The sequence below is a fragment of the Uloborus diversus genome, chromosome 9, assembly GCF_026930045.1.
Source record: "Uloborus diversus isolate 005 chromosome 9, Udiv.v.3.1, whole genome shotgun sequence".
NCBI lineage: Eukaryota > Metazoa > Arthropoda > Arachnida > Araneae > Uloboridae > Uloborus > Uloborus diversus.
The window spans coordinates 85,443,950-85,461,945 of NC_072739.1; the positions used below are offsets into that span (position 1 = coordinate 85,443,950).

Consider the following 17,996-nt stretch of genomic DNA (forward strand, 5'->3'; position numbering starts at 1 on the left):
ATTTTTGAACCCTGGCCCGCGCACACAACTACACATAGACAATAAAATTTGTGAGATTTTTTTTAGTTTGATACTGCTGAATAGCTTATAACAAGAACAAAAACATAATTGTAAAATATTTTACAAATATTGCTACGAACTGAAATGATCACTAAAAAATGAATGCAAAACAAAGTCACCAAAAAATAAACACAGTGATTATTCTGTGTTGAGCTTCAATCAACTTTTGAAAAAAATTATGAAAATGGGATATTTGAGGAACAAAGAGGCTCAAAAAAAGTTGGGCTGAAATTTTTCTGACCCTAAGGTACATTTATTTCTATTATCACTAAATCAGAAATCAATTAAAGAATGATCCTTAAAATACTTTTCAGGAAAACTAAATGGAAACTTTTCAAATCAGGGAAACTTTTTTTCTTTACAGTAAAATGAGGAAGATATAGGTTTAATGCTTCTTGAAAAAGACTATGTGCCTAGCTGTTTGATAAAAAATTTACTGCTTACATTAATCGTTTGATTGCTGAAGAATATTCTTGTAATCATGCTATAAGTGCGGAGTAAACTGGGCATATTAAAAAATAATAGAAGCGTCTATTTTCAATGTACGCATTTACTCTAATTTTTACAAAAAAGGTAATTTTTAATAAAACAAATATTGTTAAGCTCACTCATTATTAGAAAGATGTTCTACACAAATTTCTTAAAATTCCTTATTTACATATAGCACAAATTAAGTTGCATGGTTAAATTACGCTGATTTTTTTTACTGCGTAAACCTCACACTGCCAAACTTTCACCTGTGAAATTTTCTAAAAAAATTAATTTTTCATACTTCCTGTGGTAGTTTTGAGTTGCTAGCCATTCTTTCTCTTTTTCGACAATAAAGCTCGAAGTAAATTGTAGTCTATGTAATGTGAAAATTATAGCAACAAACAACAGCATGATCACACTACTATGCATTTTTGACTCAACACAAGAGAAGATAACTCTTTGTCAGACTCAAATGGTAAAGAAACTAAAAATCAAAATACTTTAGACGCTCAAATATGCTCCATGTAATATTTTCATCAAGTTTCCTCAATCTTTCCGATCAAAAGCTTCTGAGGAAACGAACGCTTTCAAATTCTTTCATCTGAGAACATTGTATTCATAAGTAGAGCATTTTCAGTATGGCTTTGAGCTATCACTTATCATTGTCAATGGAAACGTTAAAACTGGTGCTTTGCAATGACAGACTAAATTCTTTAAATGTAAAATGTGTCAGCAATACACAATTATTTTTATGCTAAGAGTATCAAATATGCGAGAGACAAATGAATAAAAAAAGAGCAAAATTTGCTTGAATAAGCTTAAACATGAGACTTCACCAGAAACATGCGTGTTAAAACTCCGCCATTACAATATTTTTTTTGCTTACCCCCTGAAAACCTCTCACAAATCCCTTGGGGTTCACGAACCATCGGTTGGGAACCGTTGCCATAGATGAATAATTTTTTTTTCTAAATATTTGTACTTTAAATTATTGTTTGTGTCAGGATATTGTTACAGTGGTCGATACTGACCCATGGAAATCAACAAAGTTTGCAAAGGGGTCGATGAAAGTGTATTAGTCAAAATCAGTTGATAGGAGTCGCTGAAAGTGTATCAGTCAAAATCAAAACAAATTTAGGTTACTTGAACTTAGCATTCAAACGAGACATAAAGACCATAGTAAAATTAAGGGATTGTCAACCTCTTGGGCGCCCCTCCCCTTAGTGGGGCATAAAAGAATTTCTAGGGAGGTATGAATGTATTCCAAACAAAGTACAACAGTGAAATTAACTATAACTTATTCAATTTCGATGCCACATGCAAATATTTTTGACACAATCACCATTTGTTAAGTTTTGAGTTCAGATTTTATGCAAATATTCCTGTTAATCTGTATGTGCAGCATTGGTAGGCATAATGTTAAAACAACGAGCAAGGATAGACACTAATGTGACCTGTGGTGCACTTTTTCACAAGTAACAACCTAATATTCAAAAACTTGTCAAGAGGAAACAGTAGTTATCTTCTTTTTGACGTTGTAAAAGTGATTGCTATAAAGTGCTAACCTTACCCCTAGGGCCTAGATAACTTCAAATTTAGTTGTTCTTTGCTGGGCTGCGGATTTGGGCTGATTTAGGGGTAAAGGAGTCGAAGGTTTAAAATTCCAAGACTCATTTCCTCTCAAAGTCTGCCACTCTCCACTTGCAGAGTCAGGGTTGGACTGGTTTTTGGGGTAAAGTCGAAGTCAAAGGCTATTAAATTCCCGGAGTCGGCCATTTTCCCTCTGACTCCGCAACCCTGGTATTTAGTTCTTTCATTTCATGTGTGTTGCATAAGAATATGTTCAAAGTAAAGTTATGAGTAGTAGTATAAAATTTGTTCACACAGTTATCGATATTTTAATAAAATAACCAGTTTCAGCAAGCTTATTCCAAATTTTGATTGTATTCTTGTACTTCACTACATATGGTTGTCAGGGTGTGGGGGGGGGGGGGGTGAGTTCAAGTCAGTGTTCAAAGGGAGGAGAGTAGATCCTGAAAGGTCGAGAACTCCTGGTCTAAATGTAATAGCCCATATGCAAAAAAAAGGGACCCCCCCCCCCCTTCTTACAATCCAGTTTTAAAAATGGCTCTGTCAATGTTCTTTACCTTTTGCATTCCCAGGCTCACATTTAGGAAAGTCTCTTTAGCCATTTGAATAATTATTTATGGAAATCTAGAAATAGATTAAATGCTTTGATAGGAGGTGATTTATAATTTTAAGAAACTTCAAATAAATATATCTTTTATTTTCAGTTAAACACTAACTATCACCCTTCTCAATAAAATCTCAATTGTTGTTTTTTCAATTACTCTATCATTCCTTTTACTGTAATAATAATAATTTTCTTTCATGCAATACACATTTTATCAACTAAATATTATTTTCTTATTTTGTGATACATAAGAAATTTTTTTCTAGTGAGAATTTTTATTTTGATAAAATCTTGATCTCTTATACAGTACAACTTGACTAATTTAAACTTCATTTGATATCATCATACTTTTAATTTGGAAGATTCTTAAAATTTAAATTTTTTTATCATGTTTCAACTGGGTACAGTAATCACTGCAGACTCAATTCCACACTAGTAATGTTAATCGACTCATAATTGTATCACAAACACAGCCTAACCAATATTAAATTCTTAAAAATCTCCTTTAAAGCCTTCATTTCTTTTTCTGAAAGTTTTTCGTAAAAATCATATCAAGAATAACGCACTACAGATAACGTGATGTTCACTCATCGAATTTATGGATCAAAATCTTAAGTTAATATATGCATAAAAAGTGTAATTTTTAATGAAAGAACAGCTGTAGAAGATAAAATCCTTCCTATGATTACTCTTATTCAGATCATAACTAAATTGATGACAAACACCTTTTAAACTGCAGCTGATTATAGTATAAAAAGTTATTAAAATTGTTTAACTGAAAATTCATACTTTTCATGTACAGTAAGTACTACATCAATTTTAAAAACTTAAAATTACCTATGGATTTAAAAAAAAAATGTTGTGGAAAGTAACTGGAAGAGGGTACAGTAAAACCTGTCTACAACGATACTGTTGGAACTTAAAAAAAAATACTGTAATAGACATTAGGGTGGGCCGAAAATATTTTTTTTGGAAATCTGTTTTTGGATAGTGCGGAAAAGTTGCTATATGGGCCCGTTATTACCCATAAAAAATTTCGTTAAATTTGTTTAATATTTAGCCGACGCTATTTGACCTCGAAAAACTGAAAAAAAAGGGAAAAAATGCACTTTTTTCAACAAAAAAAAGGGGGGGGGGGGTCGAAAATAAAAGTTTGAAGCTATTTTCAGCAAACATTAGAAGTATCTGTCAGTGAATTAGTTGAAATCCTCAAAGACTTTTATACATTTCGTAGAATATTTAGCTACGCTCCTTTAAGACTGAAACAATGGAAAAATGAAAAAAAAAAAAAAAATAGTTTTGAAATAAGTAAGTACTGAAATGTTACGCAATACGTTACTTAGAAAAAAAACAGTGCAAATTCAATCAATTTTATGCGACATTTGTACGCCAATTTTAAAAAATGCACACACTCAAATAAAAAATAGTTACATAAGATGCTAATTTTTTAATCTCCGGTTCCAATTGTTTCTCCTGGATAATAAACGGCGCTCAACTACTTTTATTATTCCTAAGATTATTTTATAACTATTATATATATTTGACAAATAGAGCCCTTGAGTATTAAAAAAATGAATCCTCTGAAGTTCTTTAAACTGATTTAATGAATTGAACGCAAGTATTCTTTTTCTCAAGCCATTTCTTCCTCTCGACTTTATGACCCACTTAAGAGACAAAACCCCCCGGCAAGAAATGCTGTATTTCTACACCTCCACAGCTGGGAATTAAGCAATTAAAGGGGTCCTCTCTATTGTCCAATGTCCACAATGAGTTACCACTGAGGCATCTTATACTGGAATTGGACGTGCACTAAGTGGCCACATTCATATTCTGGAGCTATCGAACAACTTCTTAGAGATTGTGAAAAAAATCCGGTGGTCAAATTTGATAAAATTGACTGCAATCTTCTGGTTTTGGATATGGAAGATATAAAAAAATTTAAGTACTGAACAACAATATTTGTATAGAATCTGTCTTGCCGTAAAAGTTGGTAGTTGTCCTTCAAGCGTGGCTGACAGTAACCCACAGCTCCGTGTCCAAGGGGAGGGTTTTAGGGGTTAAACCCCTCCCTTGGGGAAAAAATAAGCAAAATGAAGAAAATGTATATTTGACTTAAATTTACTTTAATGAGAAAATTTGCGTTCAGCGTTTTTATTTTATTTTAATTTTCTCTCTGAAGTTTTTTGCGATTTACAACTGCTAAAGCCTTACAAACTGATGTAATATTTCGGAAAACGTATGGCGGACGAACCGATGAATGATCTACCAATGCAAAGAAAGAATATTGCTTATTGTAAGGAGCTTATGGTGAATTTGGCATATGTTACATCTATGAAGATGCATTAATGATTGTGCTTGGCTATGTAATTTGCATCTGCAAAGAGCTCTTTCTTGTTTAGTTTATTAAGTATTATTTCAGAACATAACAACATAATATACATTCTACATTATAAAAGAATTTGTGAAGAGTTTTTAATACTCACTGCAATATACTGCATAGTAAACAGATTTAATTAAAAAGAAGCAAGCAAAGTTTGATTAAAGCGAATCTGTGAAACGAAGGAATACTTTGGTAACTTGTACAGCTAGAGGTATCCTTCAAGAATACAGCAGTCCTTACATGTGAATAAACGCCATACTGGGATCGGCAATTTGCCGTAAAACTAAAAGCTGTAAGGGGGTTGAATTCTCCCCCCCCCTACTGATAAGATTAAAACCCCTCCCTTTATGAAAATCTGGACACGGGCCTGGTAGCCCAGGCAAACTCAGTCAGTCATGCGCGATGGCTGACAACTACAAACCGTTTGTTACGCTTCTATATAGGCACTCCAATTCTATCAGAAAACCTTACAATGCTTGTAAAGTATGTAATTTTAGTTTATGCTCCAATGTGGTTTGAAATGAAAATGAGACCGAACTGCCAGTACCGCGCCCAACATTTTTGGAAAATGATTTCTCTTGCAAGGCAGTTTCCAGACAACGTTAAGGAGATAATTTTCAAAGTTCTCGGTCAAGTAATGCATATTTCGCTCATTCTGAACAGCTACTGTTGACAATGTTGTTTGACTCAAGAAAATACATTAGGGAATTAGCTGTTAGGCGCATTCTGAACTCTAGAAATAAGAAGACGAAGAGCTCGGATGGTGTGCGATTCTTGAGTGTCCTAAACTCAATTTTGAAGCCGTTGATTATGTTGATTTCGTTGATTGGGCAAACTGTGTTGTAACAGAGCCACCTCTTACAATGCATCTAAAAGACCAACAATGGAAAGAAATGTGCAAAGAACATTCTACAGAGTTTACTTTCGAGAAATTTCCCTGTCACACGCAAGCTGTGAAACGTTGTGTGAAACTAATACCCGAAGCTGCAATAAAAGTTCGTGGTGAAACTGCACGAGATGGATACATTCGTGCTAAACTTCAAGCTAGGAAAGAACTTCCATCTTTGATAACAAGGGACAATATTATTCCAAAAAATAATATTCATTATGCATGAGGCATATGCATTATAAATCAAATTTGAAGATTTCTTTTTTAAAATTTTATTATCTACGTATGTAGTTCTCTAAAATGTATGATACTATTGCGTGATAATAATTACTATGATTAATGGCGCTATTTAATTAATTAGTCTATGATTTAATTTTGAAAAATAATTTTCATATTGGTTTTTTAAAGAAATTTTTCATTTTTCTCCAATTTTTGATGTTGGAAAGAAGCGGTTAAATGCTCATTAAAATCAATGAAACATTTTATGGGATCGAACTGGCTCATTATATAACATTTTCGGTGCATTCCAGCAAAATATTCGGAATTTAGTTTTTTTAATAAAATTTCGACAAAAATTCATTTTTCTCTTTTTTTTTTCGGTTTTTCAGTGTTAAATAGCGCCGGCTAGATGTTTTTTAATATCCAAGAAATTTTTTGTGAGAGCTAACTAGCTCACTACGCAACTTTTGCGCGCTATCCAAAAATTGATTTCGAAAAAAAAAATTTTTCGGCTTATTTCGGCCCACCCTAATAGACATGTTATCGTTATAGACAGTTTGATTATTCATGCTGACATTTTGCTGGAGCCAAAAAAAAAAAAAAAGTTTTAGACAGGTTATCGTTATAAAGAGTATCGTTATACACAGGTTTCACTGTATTCAGATACCTCCATATACAAAATATTAAAAATAATTTCGACTTTTGACAATCAAAATTATAATTTGTTTTTAATTTTAACAGAAATAGCACAGCTTCAGTTAATTATTTTTATATTTATTGTATAGGAAAGCACTACTGATGTTGTCCTGCCAGATCTTCCAACCTTAGAAGATCTAGGTGTGGAACTAACTGAATTAGAAACAAGAATTTTCTATGAATTGAAACCATATAGGTTGGATGCATATCTTGATCCTCTATCTGCAAACTATGTCAGACCAGTTGAACCTTGTCCTTTTGCAAAGGCATAAAATTTTATGAAGCAGCTGTTAAAGTGAAATAAGATGTTCTTAGAAATAAACTTTCAGTTTCATACAGTTGCTTTTATTTGTGGAAAGAAGTGTGCATTTATCTACTCAAATTATTAAACATTGGCTGTAAAATCTTTTCTAACTTAATAATTTTCTTTCATCATCAGTTATTTTTTAAAGGTTTAATAGATGCATTTTTCAGTTGCCAACACTTTTTTTACGATTAAGATTTGATATGGATTGTCTTTGAAAAAAAGAAGTAATATAATAATATTGCATATATATTTTTCAGATTTTTATTTGTAACAATAAGGACATTGATCTTTAATAATTTCATCTGTCAAGCTTTCACTTTTGTTTTTTCTATTGCACATTTAAAAAAAAAAAAAATTAAAATACAAAACAGATTTGTCTAACAAATGCAACAATCGGTTTTTGCGAAACAATAAATAGACCTCTATTATGAAAAAAAGATATCACAGGAAAGGAGTAAAATGTAATAGTGGTGTTCAACAGGTTCATGCTGAAAGCTCTGCTTCTTCAGAATTTTCAAAATCCATCAACTATGAGAAGAAGAAAAGGACACTTTAGAATAACACCTTTGGAATTAGCATTTCAGAGCATAAAAGAGCCAAAACTATTTAATTTTATTTTCAGAAATTTTACTGTGGCAAAGGGGTTTAAGAAGCAAACAATGAACATTTGCAAAGAGTAAATTGCTGAATTAGAATCAATGTAAAATTTAAATAATTGAATTTATGTACCTTTTTTATTTCAATGTATTTTAAAGCAGTTATAAAAGAGGACAGAGCATAGCCTTCCTCTCCAAGTGTAAATCTGGAAAAGATAGAATAAGATTTTTCTTAAAAAAGTACAGGCATTTTTTGTTTACTTACATAACACGTGAATAAAATGAACACTGCTTTGTAAACTTATTATTTTTTTTTTCACAAATGCCTCAAACCATTCAAATACTGTCTCTAGAATTTTGTTTATGACAGATTTTTTGTTTAAGTCTGCAGTATTTATTCAGCAGCATGAAGCATAGCCAAGGAACCTGGATTTAAATTTTCAAGGGGCAATGAAAGTTGATAATTTTATACACACACACACACATATATATATATATATATATATATGAAGTCTGTTAATTTAAGTTCATACCTTAATACAGTTGAACTTGGTTAATACGAAATACCAAAAATTCACAAATTTGTTCGTATTAGACAGTATTAACTGTGAATATATAAAATTGTGGAAATGTTTTTTTATAAATGCGCATCTATATTTTAAAAAAGAATTTCTACTAATTTATTAGTACAGTGTAGTGATGGGCATAATCGAGTTCTCATAATCGAATCACTCGATTATCAAAGATCACTCGAGAACTTGATTATTGAGAACTCGATTATTACGAGTTCTCGATTAACGTATCTCGAGTTCTCGATTATCACATCTCGAGCTCTCGATTATCACATCTGGAGTTCTCGATTATCATAGATCTCGAGTTCTCAATTATCGCATCTCGAGTTCTCGTTATCCCTTCGCGAGTTCTCGAGCGGTGACTGCTCGAGTGCTCGATTATCACTTTCCGAGATCTCGAGCGATGAACTGCTCGAGTGCTCGATTATCACTTTCCGAGTTCTCGAGTGATGGACTGCTCGAGTTCTCGCTTTGTGAACTTCTCGAGATGTTGATTTCTCGAGTTCTCGAGAAGTCAATCACTCGAGCAGTGTACTTTTCAATCGATTTGATAATTTGAACTTTGACTTCTGAAAGGATTCAGTTACCTGGACAGATCTGTCATTTAGTGGGTCAGAGGCAGGGGTGCCCACAGGTGGGGGAAAGGGGTCATGGCGCAGACTACGCCATTGAAATTTTTAGGGGCGTTGTTTTGAGGGGTATTTCTTACTTTTTTTGGAGAGCTCTTGTTTTTTTTTTTTGGGGGGGGGGGGATCTTTGCAAAATTTAGAAGAGGGGTGCGCACTTGCTCTTAGGGGGGTAGGCACCCCTGTCAGAGGGCTGGCTTTGAAAAAATTAATGTTTTGACATATAAATGTGCGTGTTTTTTTGTTTTTTTTTTTCAGAAAAAAAAAATGCACAGGAAAAGGGGATCATGGCGCTCTTAAGGAGGGGGGGGGGGGGGGGAGAGGTTCGTTTTTAAGAGGTGCGCCAGCACACTTGAAGAATGGATACTCCTGCGGTCTAAATGATTTTATGATCAAAGATTTGCCTCTCGAATATTTGTTGTAGAAGTTTGTGTGTTGTGCTTGCATTCGAATAGTGTTGTAATTAGTTCCATGTATGCTGCCGAATGCCTGATTATCAAATGATTCTTTGGGATGATTTGGTAGCCCAATGATATATTTTTGGGAGAAATATGTTAGCGAATCAACACATGGACGGGTCTATGGGTGACATGGGTGGTGTGTCCCGGTGGTGGAAGCAAAGGGTGGGGAGCGCTAAAAAGGTTCTGACTTGAGGGGCATTAAAACTAAAATTATATATCATGTCAAAAGGGGGAATACTTTAGTTAAAATCTCAGGGAACCTCTCCCCCCTTACGTCCACCTTCGACTAAACCATTGGGTAATCAAACCCGAAACACGTGTCTGCAGTAATTTATATGTTTATGCTACAAAAGTTAGTTATTTCCTGTTACTTCTTGGCACAAAGGTATTTATTTATTTCTTAATAAAGCAAGTAGCCTAGTTCTCGTGTAATTCATTCGCAGGGACGGGAGTTAAGACGCAAACTGCGGGATTGTAATTTTCAGGAGATTTTCTCTTTTCGGGATAGCGCTCTTGGGGGAGAACTCCATTCGTGCAGGGGCGTGCACAGGGTGAGGGGGAGAAAAGGGGACACCTGTTGGCCCGTGCCCGAGATTTTTAAAATGAGAGGTGAAATGTATTGGGGACGTAGGGGTAAACAATATAGAGGGGGCCCATCAAAGTCATTTCTGACGAGCCCCGAAATTTCTGTGCACGCTCCTGCATATGTGGTGCGTCATCGCTCTTGGAATTGATGGATTTGGAATGGTTTTAAAATCGAATGACTGCTTCTTGCGTGCTTTATTTCTGATGGGGTTATATTTGAATGTTTGGTGTCAAATTTTCGATTATCGAGAGATCTCTTTATAATCGAACGATATATTTTCGCACGAAAATAATTAAGGAATTATATCATATGAGCGCATTAAGGGGGGGGGGGGGGGCACGGGTTGTGCATTCCGTTGATGAAATCTTGAAATAACAGGCAGAGAAATGCTTTCCATATTGCTTTGCACTTGACAGTTATTTAGATCAAAAAAATTTTAAAAAGTGGGGGATAATGATAATATGGACATGTGATTGGGCAACACAAACAGGTTTGAACTTGAGAGTTGTTTACATAAATAATGTATTGAAATAAAAAGTGGGAACAGTTTAGCTAAAAATCGGGGGGGGGGGGGGGGACACCTTCCTCCTACGTCCCCAACCCCTTAAATGTGACCCTGAGAAATTGAACAAACCTTTTGAGTGGTTAACTTTTCTAGTGATTCATTCGCAGAGGTTATCGCTAGGAGGGAGACGTTATGGCTTAAACCGGGTAATTCAAATTTTTGAGGGGGTCTTTGCTCTTTTTGGGACTATCGTACTTGGAGGGGGGAAGGTGATTGTCACCAGGGGTCCCGTTGCCCACAAGAACGAACGGACATCCTAATTTAGTTTCGAATAAGAGCTTCTCGTGTGCTTTTTTCGAATGGGGTTAACCAGATAGTACATTTCTTTGAGTAAACGTTTTATATAACGGTTGTTACGCTGTAACAACCATTTTAAAACGTGTATGAAACATTTAAACTATGTGTGTTTATAATACAAGGCTGCCTATCTTCCTAAGGGTGAGGAAACCCACTCCTCAAATGCGACGGAGAACCCCCCAGAACAAGAGCCTCCTAAAGTAAGACTAAAAGCCTTCTGGAGTTGCCCCCTCCTCATTTAAACTTCATTTTGGCGCGGTCTGCACCATGGACCTACCCCTACCCTCTCGTGGGCACCTCTCGATAATTGCTTGCTGTTGAATGTTCGTTATCGAGCGACGCTTTCGGATGATTTGAAAATCGAATAATCTGAATTTTTAGAGAAACTTGGTAATCAGTTAACCCTTTTTGAGGACCAACGCAAGGAAAATGAAGCGGAGCCACGGGACCCAAAGTTTCGAAATGGACCGCTGCCAGCCCAAACAGTTTCAGCAGTTTAAAAAAAATCATAAAATAAGCATCTCAATACAATGACTCCAAATTTTTAAGTTGAGTAAATAATGTACTACTAATCAACATTTTAAAAGTATAATGAATATAACATTATTAGAGTATGCACACGCGAAAATAAATGATACGCAAACAAGAATAGTTACAAATATCATACGTATGGAATGAAAAAAAAAAAGACAATAATGATCTGCATATAATCTAATTTCAATTAAAAAATTGGACCAAAGAATGTGAGCTAAATTTAATTCCACACGACAAGCATCAAAACTCCTTTATGTACTCAGAAACATCTCAAATTCACTCCCTGTACCCATTGTTTTTAGCTTTTCCCCTAATCAATAAAAGTGAAAAATAAAAATAAAAAAGAGCGAATCATGAAAGAAGCAAAAGAATGGATTCCACTTAAAGTTGCACTATTATTAATGCGCCGGGAATCCTACTGCCCTGTAAAACATAGCGAGAAATATTTTACCCTTCCTCCCTTCTCTTATATAAGTCAGATACTAACCCTACAACCAACAGCAGCAGCAAAAAAAAAAAAAAAAAAGCAAAGCTATAAACAAGAACAAATGAGCCCTTATGTGCAGAGCTGCGATTCCTCGACTTGTTTTCATTATTAACTTCTTGCTTAATAAGCGTCCGAAATCTCGAAATAATCACGTGGTAGAAGAGAAACATCCCCTGTAGGCCTCCGAAATCAAGCTCTCGTTGAATCTGCATTCCCCAAGAATTGAGACCCACAATGAAAACTATTAAATGTATCTATTGAATGCATCTCCCAAAACAGACTCAATTAATTACTATGCAACTTTTATCGGAAAACAACGAAAACTAGTTCCACTTGAATGTAAAATATAAAATTTTTCAAGAAGGGGGGCGAGGGCCATCGAACTCCGTAAATTGAAGTTTCAGTGGCTATGTATGCATCATAACTCTCAAGCCCATATTTCAAATTTTACACTTTAGGGGGGGAAGGGGTTAAAGGGCATATAATCAATGCATAGTATTCCTACTAACAGCAAAAACTTCATTTAAATGTAAATAATAATTTCTAAAAGCCAGGATGGGTCGCCCCTTCTAGATGTTACCCCCTGTGAAAAAAACTCGATGTTTTAAAAGTCGAGGGCATCCCCTTCCCCCAGGGCGATGACACACCCTCTCAAATGTTACGGAGCATCTGTCTAGGAAAAGAGCCCACGAACCCCCCCCCCCCCCCGAAAATTGAGATAAAGAAAGTCAAAAATGACCCCTAAAAATTTCAATGACGCAGAGACTAAAACCTACCAAATTGACCCCCATAAACTTTTCCATCCAGGGTGAAGCTTAAGGGGAGGGGAGCAAAGGGTATGTAACTAGTGCAAAATTAAATGAAAAACTACAAAAAGCACGTTCCCGTACATTAAGAAGCATTAATTTTCAAAGCCGGGAGGCGATTGACCCCTCTGGTCCAGAGGAGTCAATCGTCTCCTCATCGGGCCTACCCTCAAAGTTGCAGTGACAGAAGTACGCGTCATGACACTCAGGTCCTTTATTTCAAATTTTCCAGGACAGGGTCGGGGGGGGGGGGGATAAAAGAATATATATACTCAGTGTATATTGTACAAATTAATAACAAAACCTATGCCTACATATATGTCAGTACCATTATTTCGAAAACCCAGGGGGAGGGGGAATTGCCCCTTCCTGACCCCCTAAATTACGAGCTTGATGGTACACCTTCCCCTCGTGCGCAACCCTACAGAAACAATTCGTGAAGTCGACTGTTCTAGAAGTCAGAAATGCCCACTCCCACGACCCCTCAAGAGCGATGGCGCACCCTCTCAAATATTACGGAGCAACTCCTAGGACAAGAGCCCCCTACCCCCCAATGCGATTTAAAAGACACTCTCAGCCCCCTCTCCTCTTAGAATTTTATTGGCGTTGTGAGCGCCATGGACACCCTTAGCGGGCACCCCTGTAAAAGTAAACTTGATTCTGGAACTCAGGAAGTCTAAATACTGGTCGAGAACTCGATTCAAACATTTCGAGAACTCGATTCAAACATCTCGAGATCTCGATTTAAAACATCTCGAGATCTCGATTTAAAACATCTCGAGATCTCGATTTAAAACATCTCGAGATCTCGATTTAAAACATCTCGAGATCTCGATTTAAAACATCTCGAGAAGTAAATTGCTCGAGTACTCGATTCAAAAGATCTCGAGAAGTCAATCGCTCGAGTGCTCGATTCGGAAGATCTCGAGAAGTAAATCGCTCGAGTACTCGATTCGGAAGATCTCGAGAAGTCAATCGCTCGAGTTCTCGAATTAAAAAGATCTCGATTATCAATCACTCGATTATTAGAAGTACTCGATTCCCGATATCTCGATTATCAAAAGATCTCGATTATGCCCATCACTAGTACAGTGCATGCCGCTTATTAAAATCACATTCGCTCAGAGGAAATTTCATTTTATAAAGCAGCTGATTTTATGAACTGGCGTTTAAAATATGAAAGGTTATGAAGTTTAAATGCTATAAAACGAAGTGAACCATTTAATTAATTTTGTTTTAAATCTTTCAAATACAATTGGTATTTTAAGTAAATATGGGGTACATTTTTTTTAATTTGCACTAAAGGGTCTTAAAATACTGGAGTATTGTTTTTTGGTTAACAGAATTAGAGAGCAAAGATTCAATATCCTTTGAAAGTTTAAGAAATGATTTGTAACTTTTATCATTCTACAGTCAATTTGCAATAAATCAAAGTTCAATAACTAACATTATTATAACTCAAAGTTTTAATAACTCAAAGTTCAATAACTCTAATATTATTATAACTCAAAGTTTTAATCAATTCTCGACCCCTTTGTCTTTAATTCCATGCTAATTATTCTCAATATCTACAAGGTAACTTCCTTTAACTCAAAGTTTTTTCAAAGATGACTTGAAATTTATTTTGAAACAACGAAAAAAAAAAAAAGAAAGAAATAGGTAATTTAAGTGACTATGAGAAAAATTCATCCACATTCACTTGCAATTTCTGCACAATAAACCTCTAAAACAAATGAGAACACCTGTGAGCCAATGTGCGATAAAGGAGTTAGTTACACATGCGGAAATCAGTTAGCTTGTTTTCTTTTGTTGTACTGCATGTTTACACTTTCACATGTTGCTGGACTACGAATTAGCTTTTAAGTTGTCAAGTCAACTGATTTTACCTTTATTCAAAGTCTAATCTCTAAGTTAAGATGCTTTCCCCTTCATTCTTTAGTTTGATCATTTGCTGATAAATTCCTGAGAGACAGAGTGAGTTTTCTTTACTATTAAATATGTCTAAGCAAATACTACACTGTCAATGATATTAAAAGAAAAAGAGAAACTTCTAAAGCAGTAGAATCTGAATTTAAAAATGAAACGAATCAGGATGTGCACCTTGCCTGAAGTAGAATCAACTCTATTCAAGTGGTTCTAGCAGTATCGAAATCAAAAAAAACCATGCTTTTGATATTTTTTCTCTCTATATTTTTGATTTAACTGTACATAATGTGCTTAAAAACTTTTAAGTTCTGTAATTTTTTTTTCTGTTATATGTACCCAAGGGCGCCCATATAGGGGGGCAAGGGGAGGCTCGAGCCCCCCCCCCTTTTAAATTAGAACTTCCTTGCTTTTAGCACTTTTTTCTTTGCAAAACTGTAAAAAAATTTCTTTTCCAGCCATTAATGAATAAAATATTAAAAATGTCAAATTTTAATGACTCTAATCTGTCCTAAAATCAGTTTCCACAAGAAAATATCCAGCTAAACCAACTCACGGGGAAAATATTTGTGCCCCCCCCCCCACTTGCAACTTTGCATATGGGCGCCCGTGTATGTACCTATTATTTAAAATATTCGATGGTTTTTAATATTAAAATGTTGAAAACCGAACCTAGCGGTAAGTTGCACTTCCGATAAGGCGAAGTTTTTTGTCGGTTCCTTTAGATTCAAGTTATCAGGAATTGACTGTATTTTCCTCTTTTCTCTAAAGTGCATCGTATATCATCAAGCGCTTTTCTGACATCGATTGAAGAGGGTAAATTCGGACTGAGATCTCTACATCTTCTGAGACTGATCCCTTCACTTTTTGGCACTTTTTTCAACGTTTTATGTATGATATCCAAAAGGCTGATTTTATTAAGCAGCGATAATGATTTTGTTAAAGGATGGTTTTAAGATAATTTGATATGGATAATGATTCAGTTTTTCCAAATAGAATTTAAAAAGCGACTGATCTTATAATTGAGTGCTTTTATTAGAGGTGAGTACTGTGTATTACTAAAGTAGACCTTGCAGTAAAACTTAACATTTTCGGAAAAATATCCTTCATATTTAGTTGTTTTTAGGTCTATTAAATTTCATTATTCACATATCTCAGCGTAAAACTAGAGTCATTATCGAAGTATATCGAAGTTTTCTGGCTGCAATTCATAAAATTGTACAGTAACAGTTGTACAATTTAATCTCTAACTAAATCTAAATGCCCACAATTTAAATTTGTGCATGATGCAAAGTCTTTATACAAAAAGATTTACTACACTTTTGTTGATGACTATTAAGCGTTCTACAACCATTGAAACTACTGAATAATTTCTAAAACATTTTTGGCCATCAATCATGAACTTTTTAAGTGACGAGCTTAGAAACTATTGTTCGTCTTAGCCGGAACTTGCATTTAAATGTATGTATTATGCGTGAAATTTTTAACGTAATTAAACAGCAAACCATACTTAGCAATTAAAATATTCGTTTTAGTTGTGATTTTGTATAAACCAGTTATATTAATTTTAATAAACTAGTGTAGTAGAAGACAAAAGACAAGTGTAAGCGATTGAATTGCTTTCAAGATTTCTTTTTTAACCAGAAAGAAAAAAAAACATGCAACATACATTTGGGTGTGAGCAAAATGGAAATTTAAGCTGAAATTTCAGTAAAACATTTCTCCCCGAATATAACACTTCCTTTACCATGTAAAGGAAAGTAAAAAATACAAAGTTATTTTTTACAGTTAGAAAAAGAAAACTTACTTCATGTCAAAGAGCTGTTCCAGTGCATAGCATTCAGAAGTTAATTGCGGTAATCTTGATTGCAATATTACATAGCACAACTGAGGAATCAATTCATCAGCACCTCTGTAATACATCAAAATCTACATCAGTTTCTATCTTTTAAATATGTTTTTTTATTTTACATGTTAGAGAAACACAGAATATACAGGGTGTTCTGTTTTAACCTGCAAGACCTTTATTTTCGCAACCGTTAATCCTAGATGTATACTTCCAATTGCAAAAATGTTCAAAGTCAGATGCAGAGTTAAGATATAGAAAGTTTGAAGCAGAAATAAAAATGAGTCAAAAAATATGAAATTTAACTTATTATACGTGCTTTAGGTCCACTAACTAATGTTTAGAGAAATAATCTTTATTGAAAACTATTACTAAACTTGACATTTGTGACACCAAAACTCAAAGAGATATTCCAGTTTAAGGTTTTAAGGGACATTACAGAAGGTGAGATTGGAACTTATTGCTCTTTCAGAAGAATGACAGTTCGTCAAAGTAAGAAAAACAAAGTATTTATATTTTTTGTTGCTATTCAAAAATAAATGCAAATGTTATGCCGTGATGTGCAAAAACACTACGAAACCTTGAATAATTTGAAAAATAACACTCGATGCACAAATGTAATTTTAAACACTTGTTAATCACTATATTTTCCCCAAAAAGGTGTTACACACGGCGAGTGAAAAGTGGTGTAAATCACAAAACGCTGCATTTCATATCTCTGTGAATATTGGTTGTACTAATTTAAAATTTTTTGTATTGGAATTGTTTTTTGATGGAGATTATTTCCCTAAATATAAGTTAGAAGACCAGAGGCTCGTATAAAAAGTTAAATTTTGTATTTTTTAACTCATTTTTATTTTCACATCAGGCATTCAATATCTTAACCCTGCATCTGATTTTGAACATTTTTGCATTGGAAGTATACATCTAGGACTAACGGTTGCGAAAATAAAGGTCTTGCAGGTTAAAACAGAACACCCTGTATTTATGATTTTAAAAGAACACACAATCAAAATTGAAAATTTATTTTCAGACTTAGGAGCAAACAATATTATTATTATTTTCAATTTCATTTGAAAAATGAAGTTAGCGTAATTGAAAAAACTGAATATTCATTTTTATTGGAGTTAATGCAAATATCATTTCTTCTAAAAAAAAAATACAGCATTTTCCTTTAAAATTTTAAACTTGTCAAACATCATCAACATTCAAATGTATATATTCCTATACATGCTCATTAAAGCCAAGCGATTCAAACAATTACTTCCAGTTGGATTCCTTAAATACGTTTTCAGTTTCCTCAGGTAGAAAAAGTCTTCTCTGGCCTCGATAGCAAAGTGTTAGAATTTGAAGAAGCTTTTAATTATTTGGAAAACAGGTATTGATGCATTCCAAAAAATTTTCAGTGGAAGAGTTAGGTTTGTCTAATACTACTTCCCATCCCACTCATACCGAAAACTTCCATAGTTATTATTCATGTA

The 17,996-nt window shown here is 34.4% G+C and overlaps 2 protein-coding genes across 3 annotated transcripts in view; one reads left to right on the top strand and one right to left on the bottom strand.

Moving 5' to 3' along the window:
• LOC129229482 (NADH dehydrogenase [ubiquinone] 1 alpha subcomplex subunit 9, mitochondrial-like) overlaps positions 1-7,243 on the top strand; it is a 33,705-nt gene extending 26,462 nt beyond the window's left edge. The window contains exon 10 of the mRNA XM_054863797.1: positions 6,999-7,243. Within this exon, the coding sequence (XP_054719772.1) occupies positions 6,999-7,181 (183 nt within the window). The 3' untranslated portion in view covers positions 7,182-7,243. The remainder of the gene's footprint in view (positions 1-6,998) is intronic.
• Positions 7,244-7,394: 151 nt separating this feature from the next.
• The window catches only part of LOC129229481 (uncharacterized), a 46,526-nt gene continuing 35,924 nt past the window's right edge, over positions 7,395-17,996 (bottom strand). The window contains exons 15-17 of one of the 2 annotated variants that reach the window (XM_054863796.1): positions 16,477-16,581; positions 7,946-8,018; positions 7,395-7,744 (exon numbers count right to left, since the gene is read on the bottom strand). In XM_054863796.1, the coding sequence (XP_054719771.1) occupies positions 7,700-7,744; positions 7,946-8,018; positions 16,477-16,581 (223 nt within the window). In that variant the 3' untranslated portion in view covers positions 7,395-7,699. Of the gene's footprint in view, positions 8,019-16,476; positions 16,582-17,996 lie in introns of both variants that reach the window. The other variant, XM_054863795.1, reaches the window with a different exon arrangement.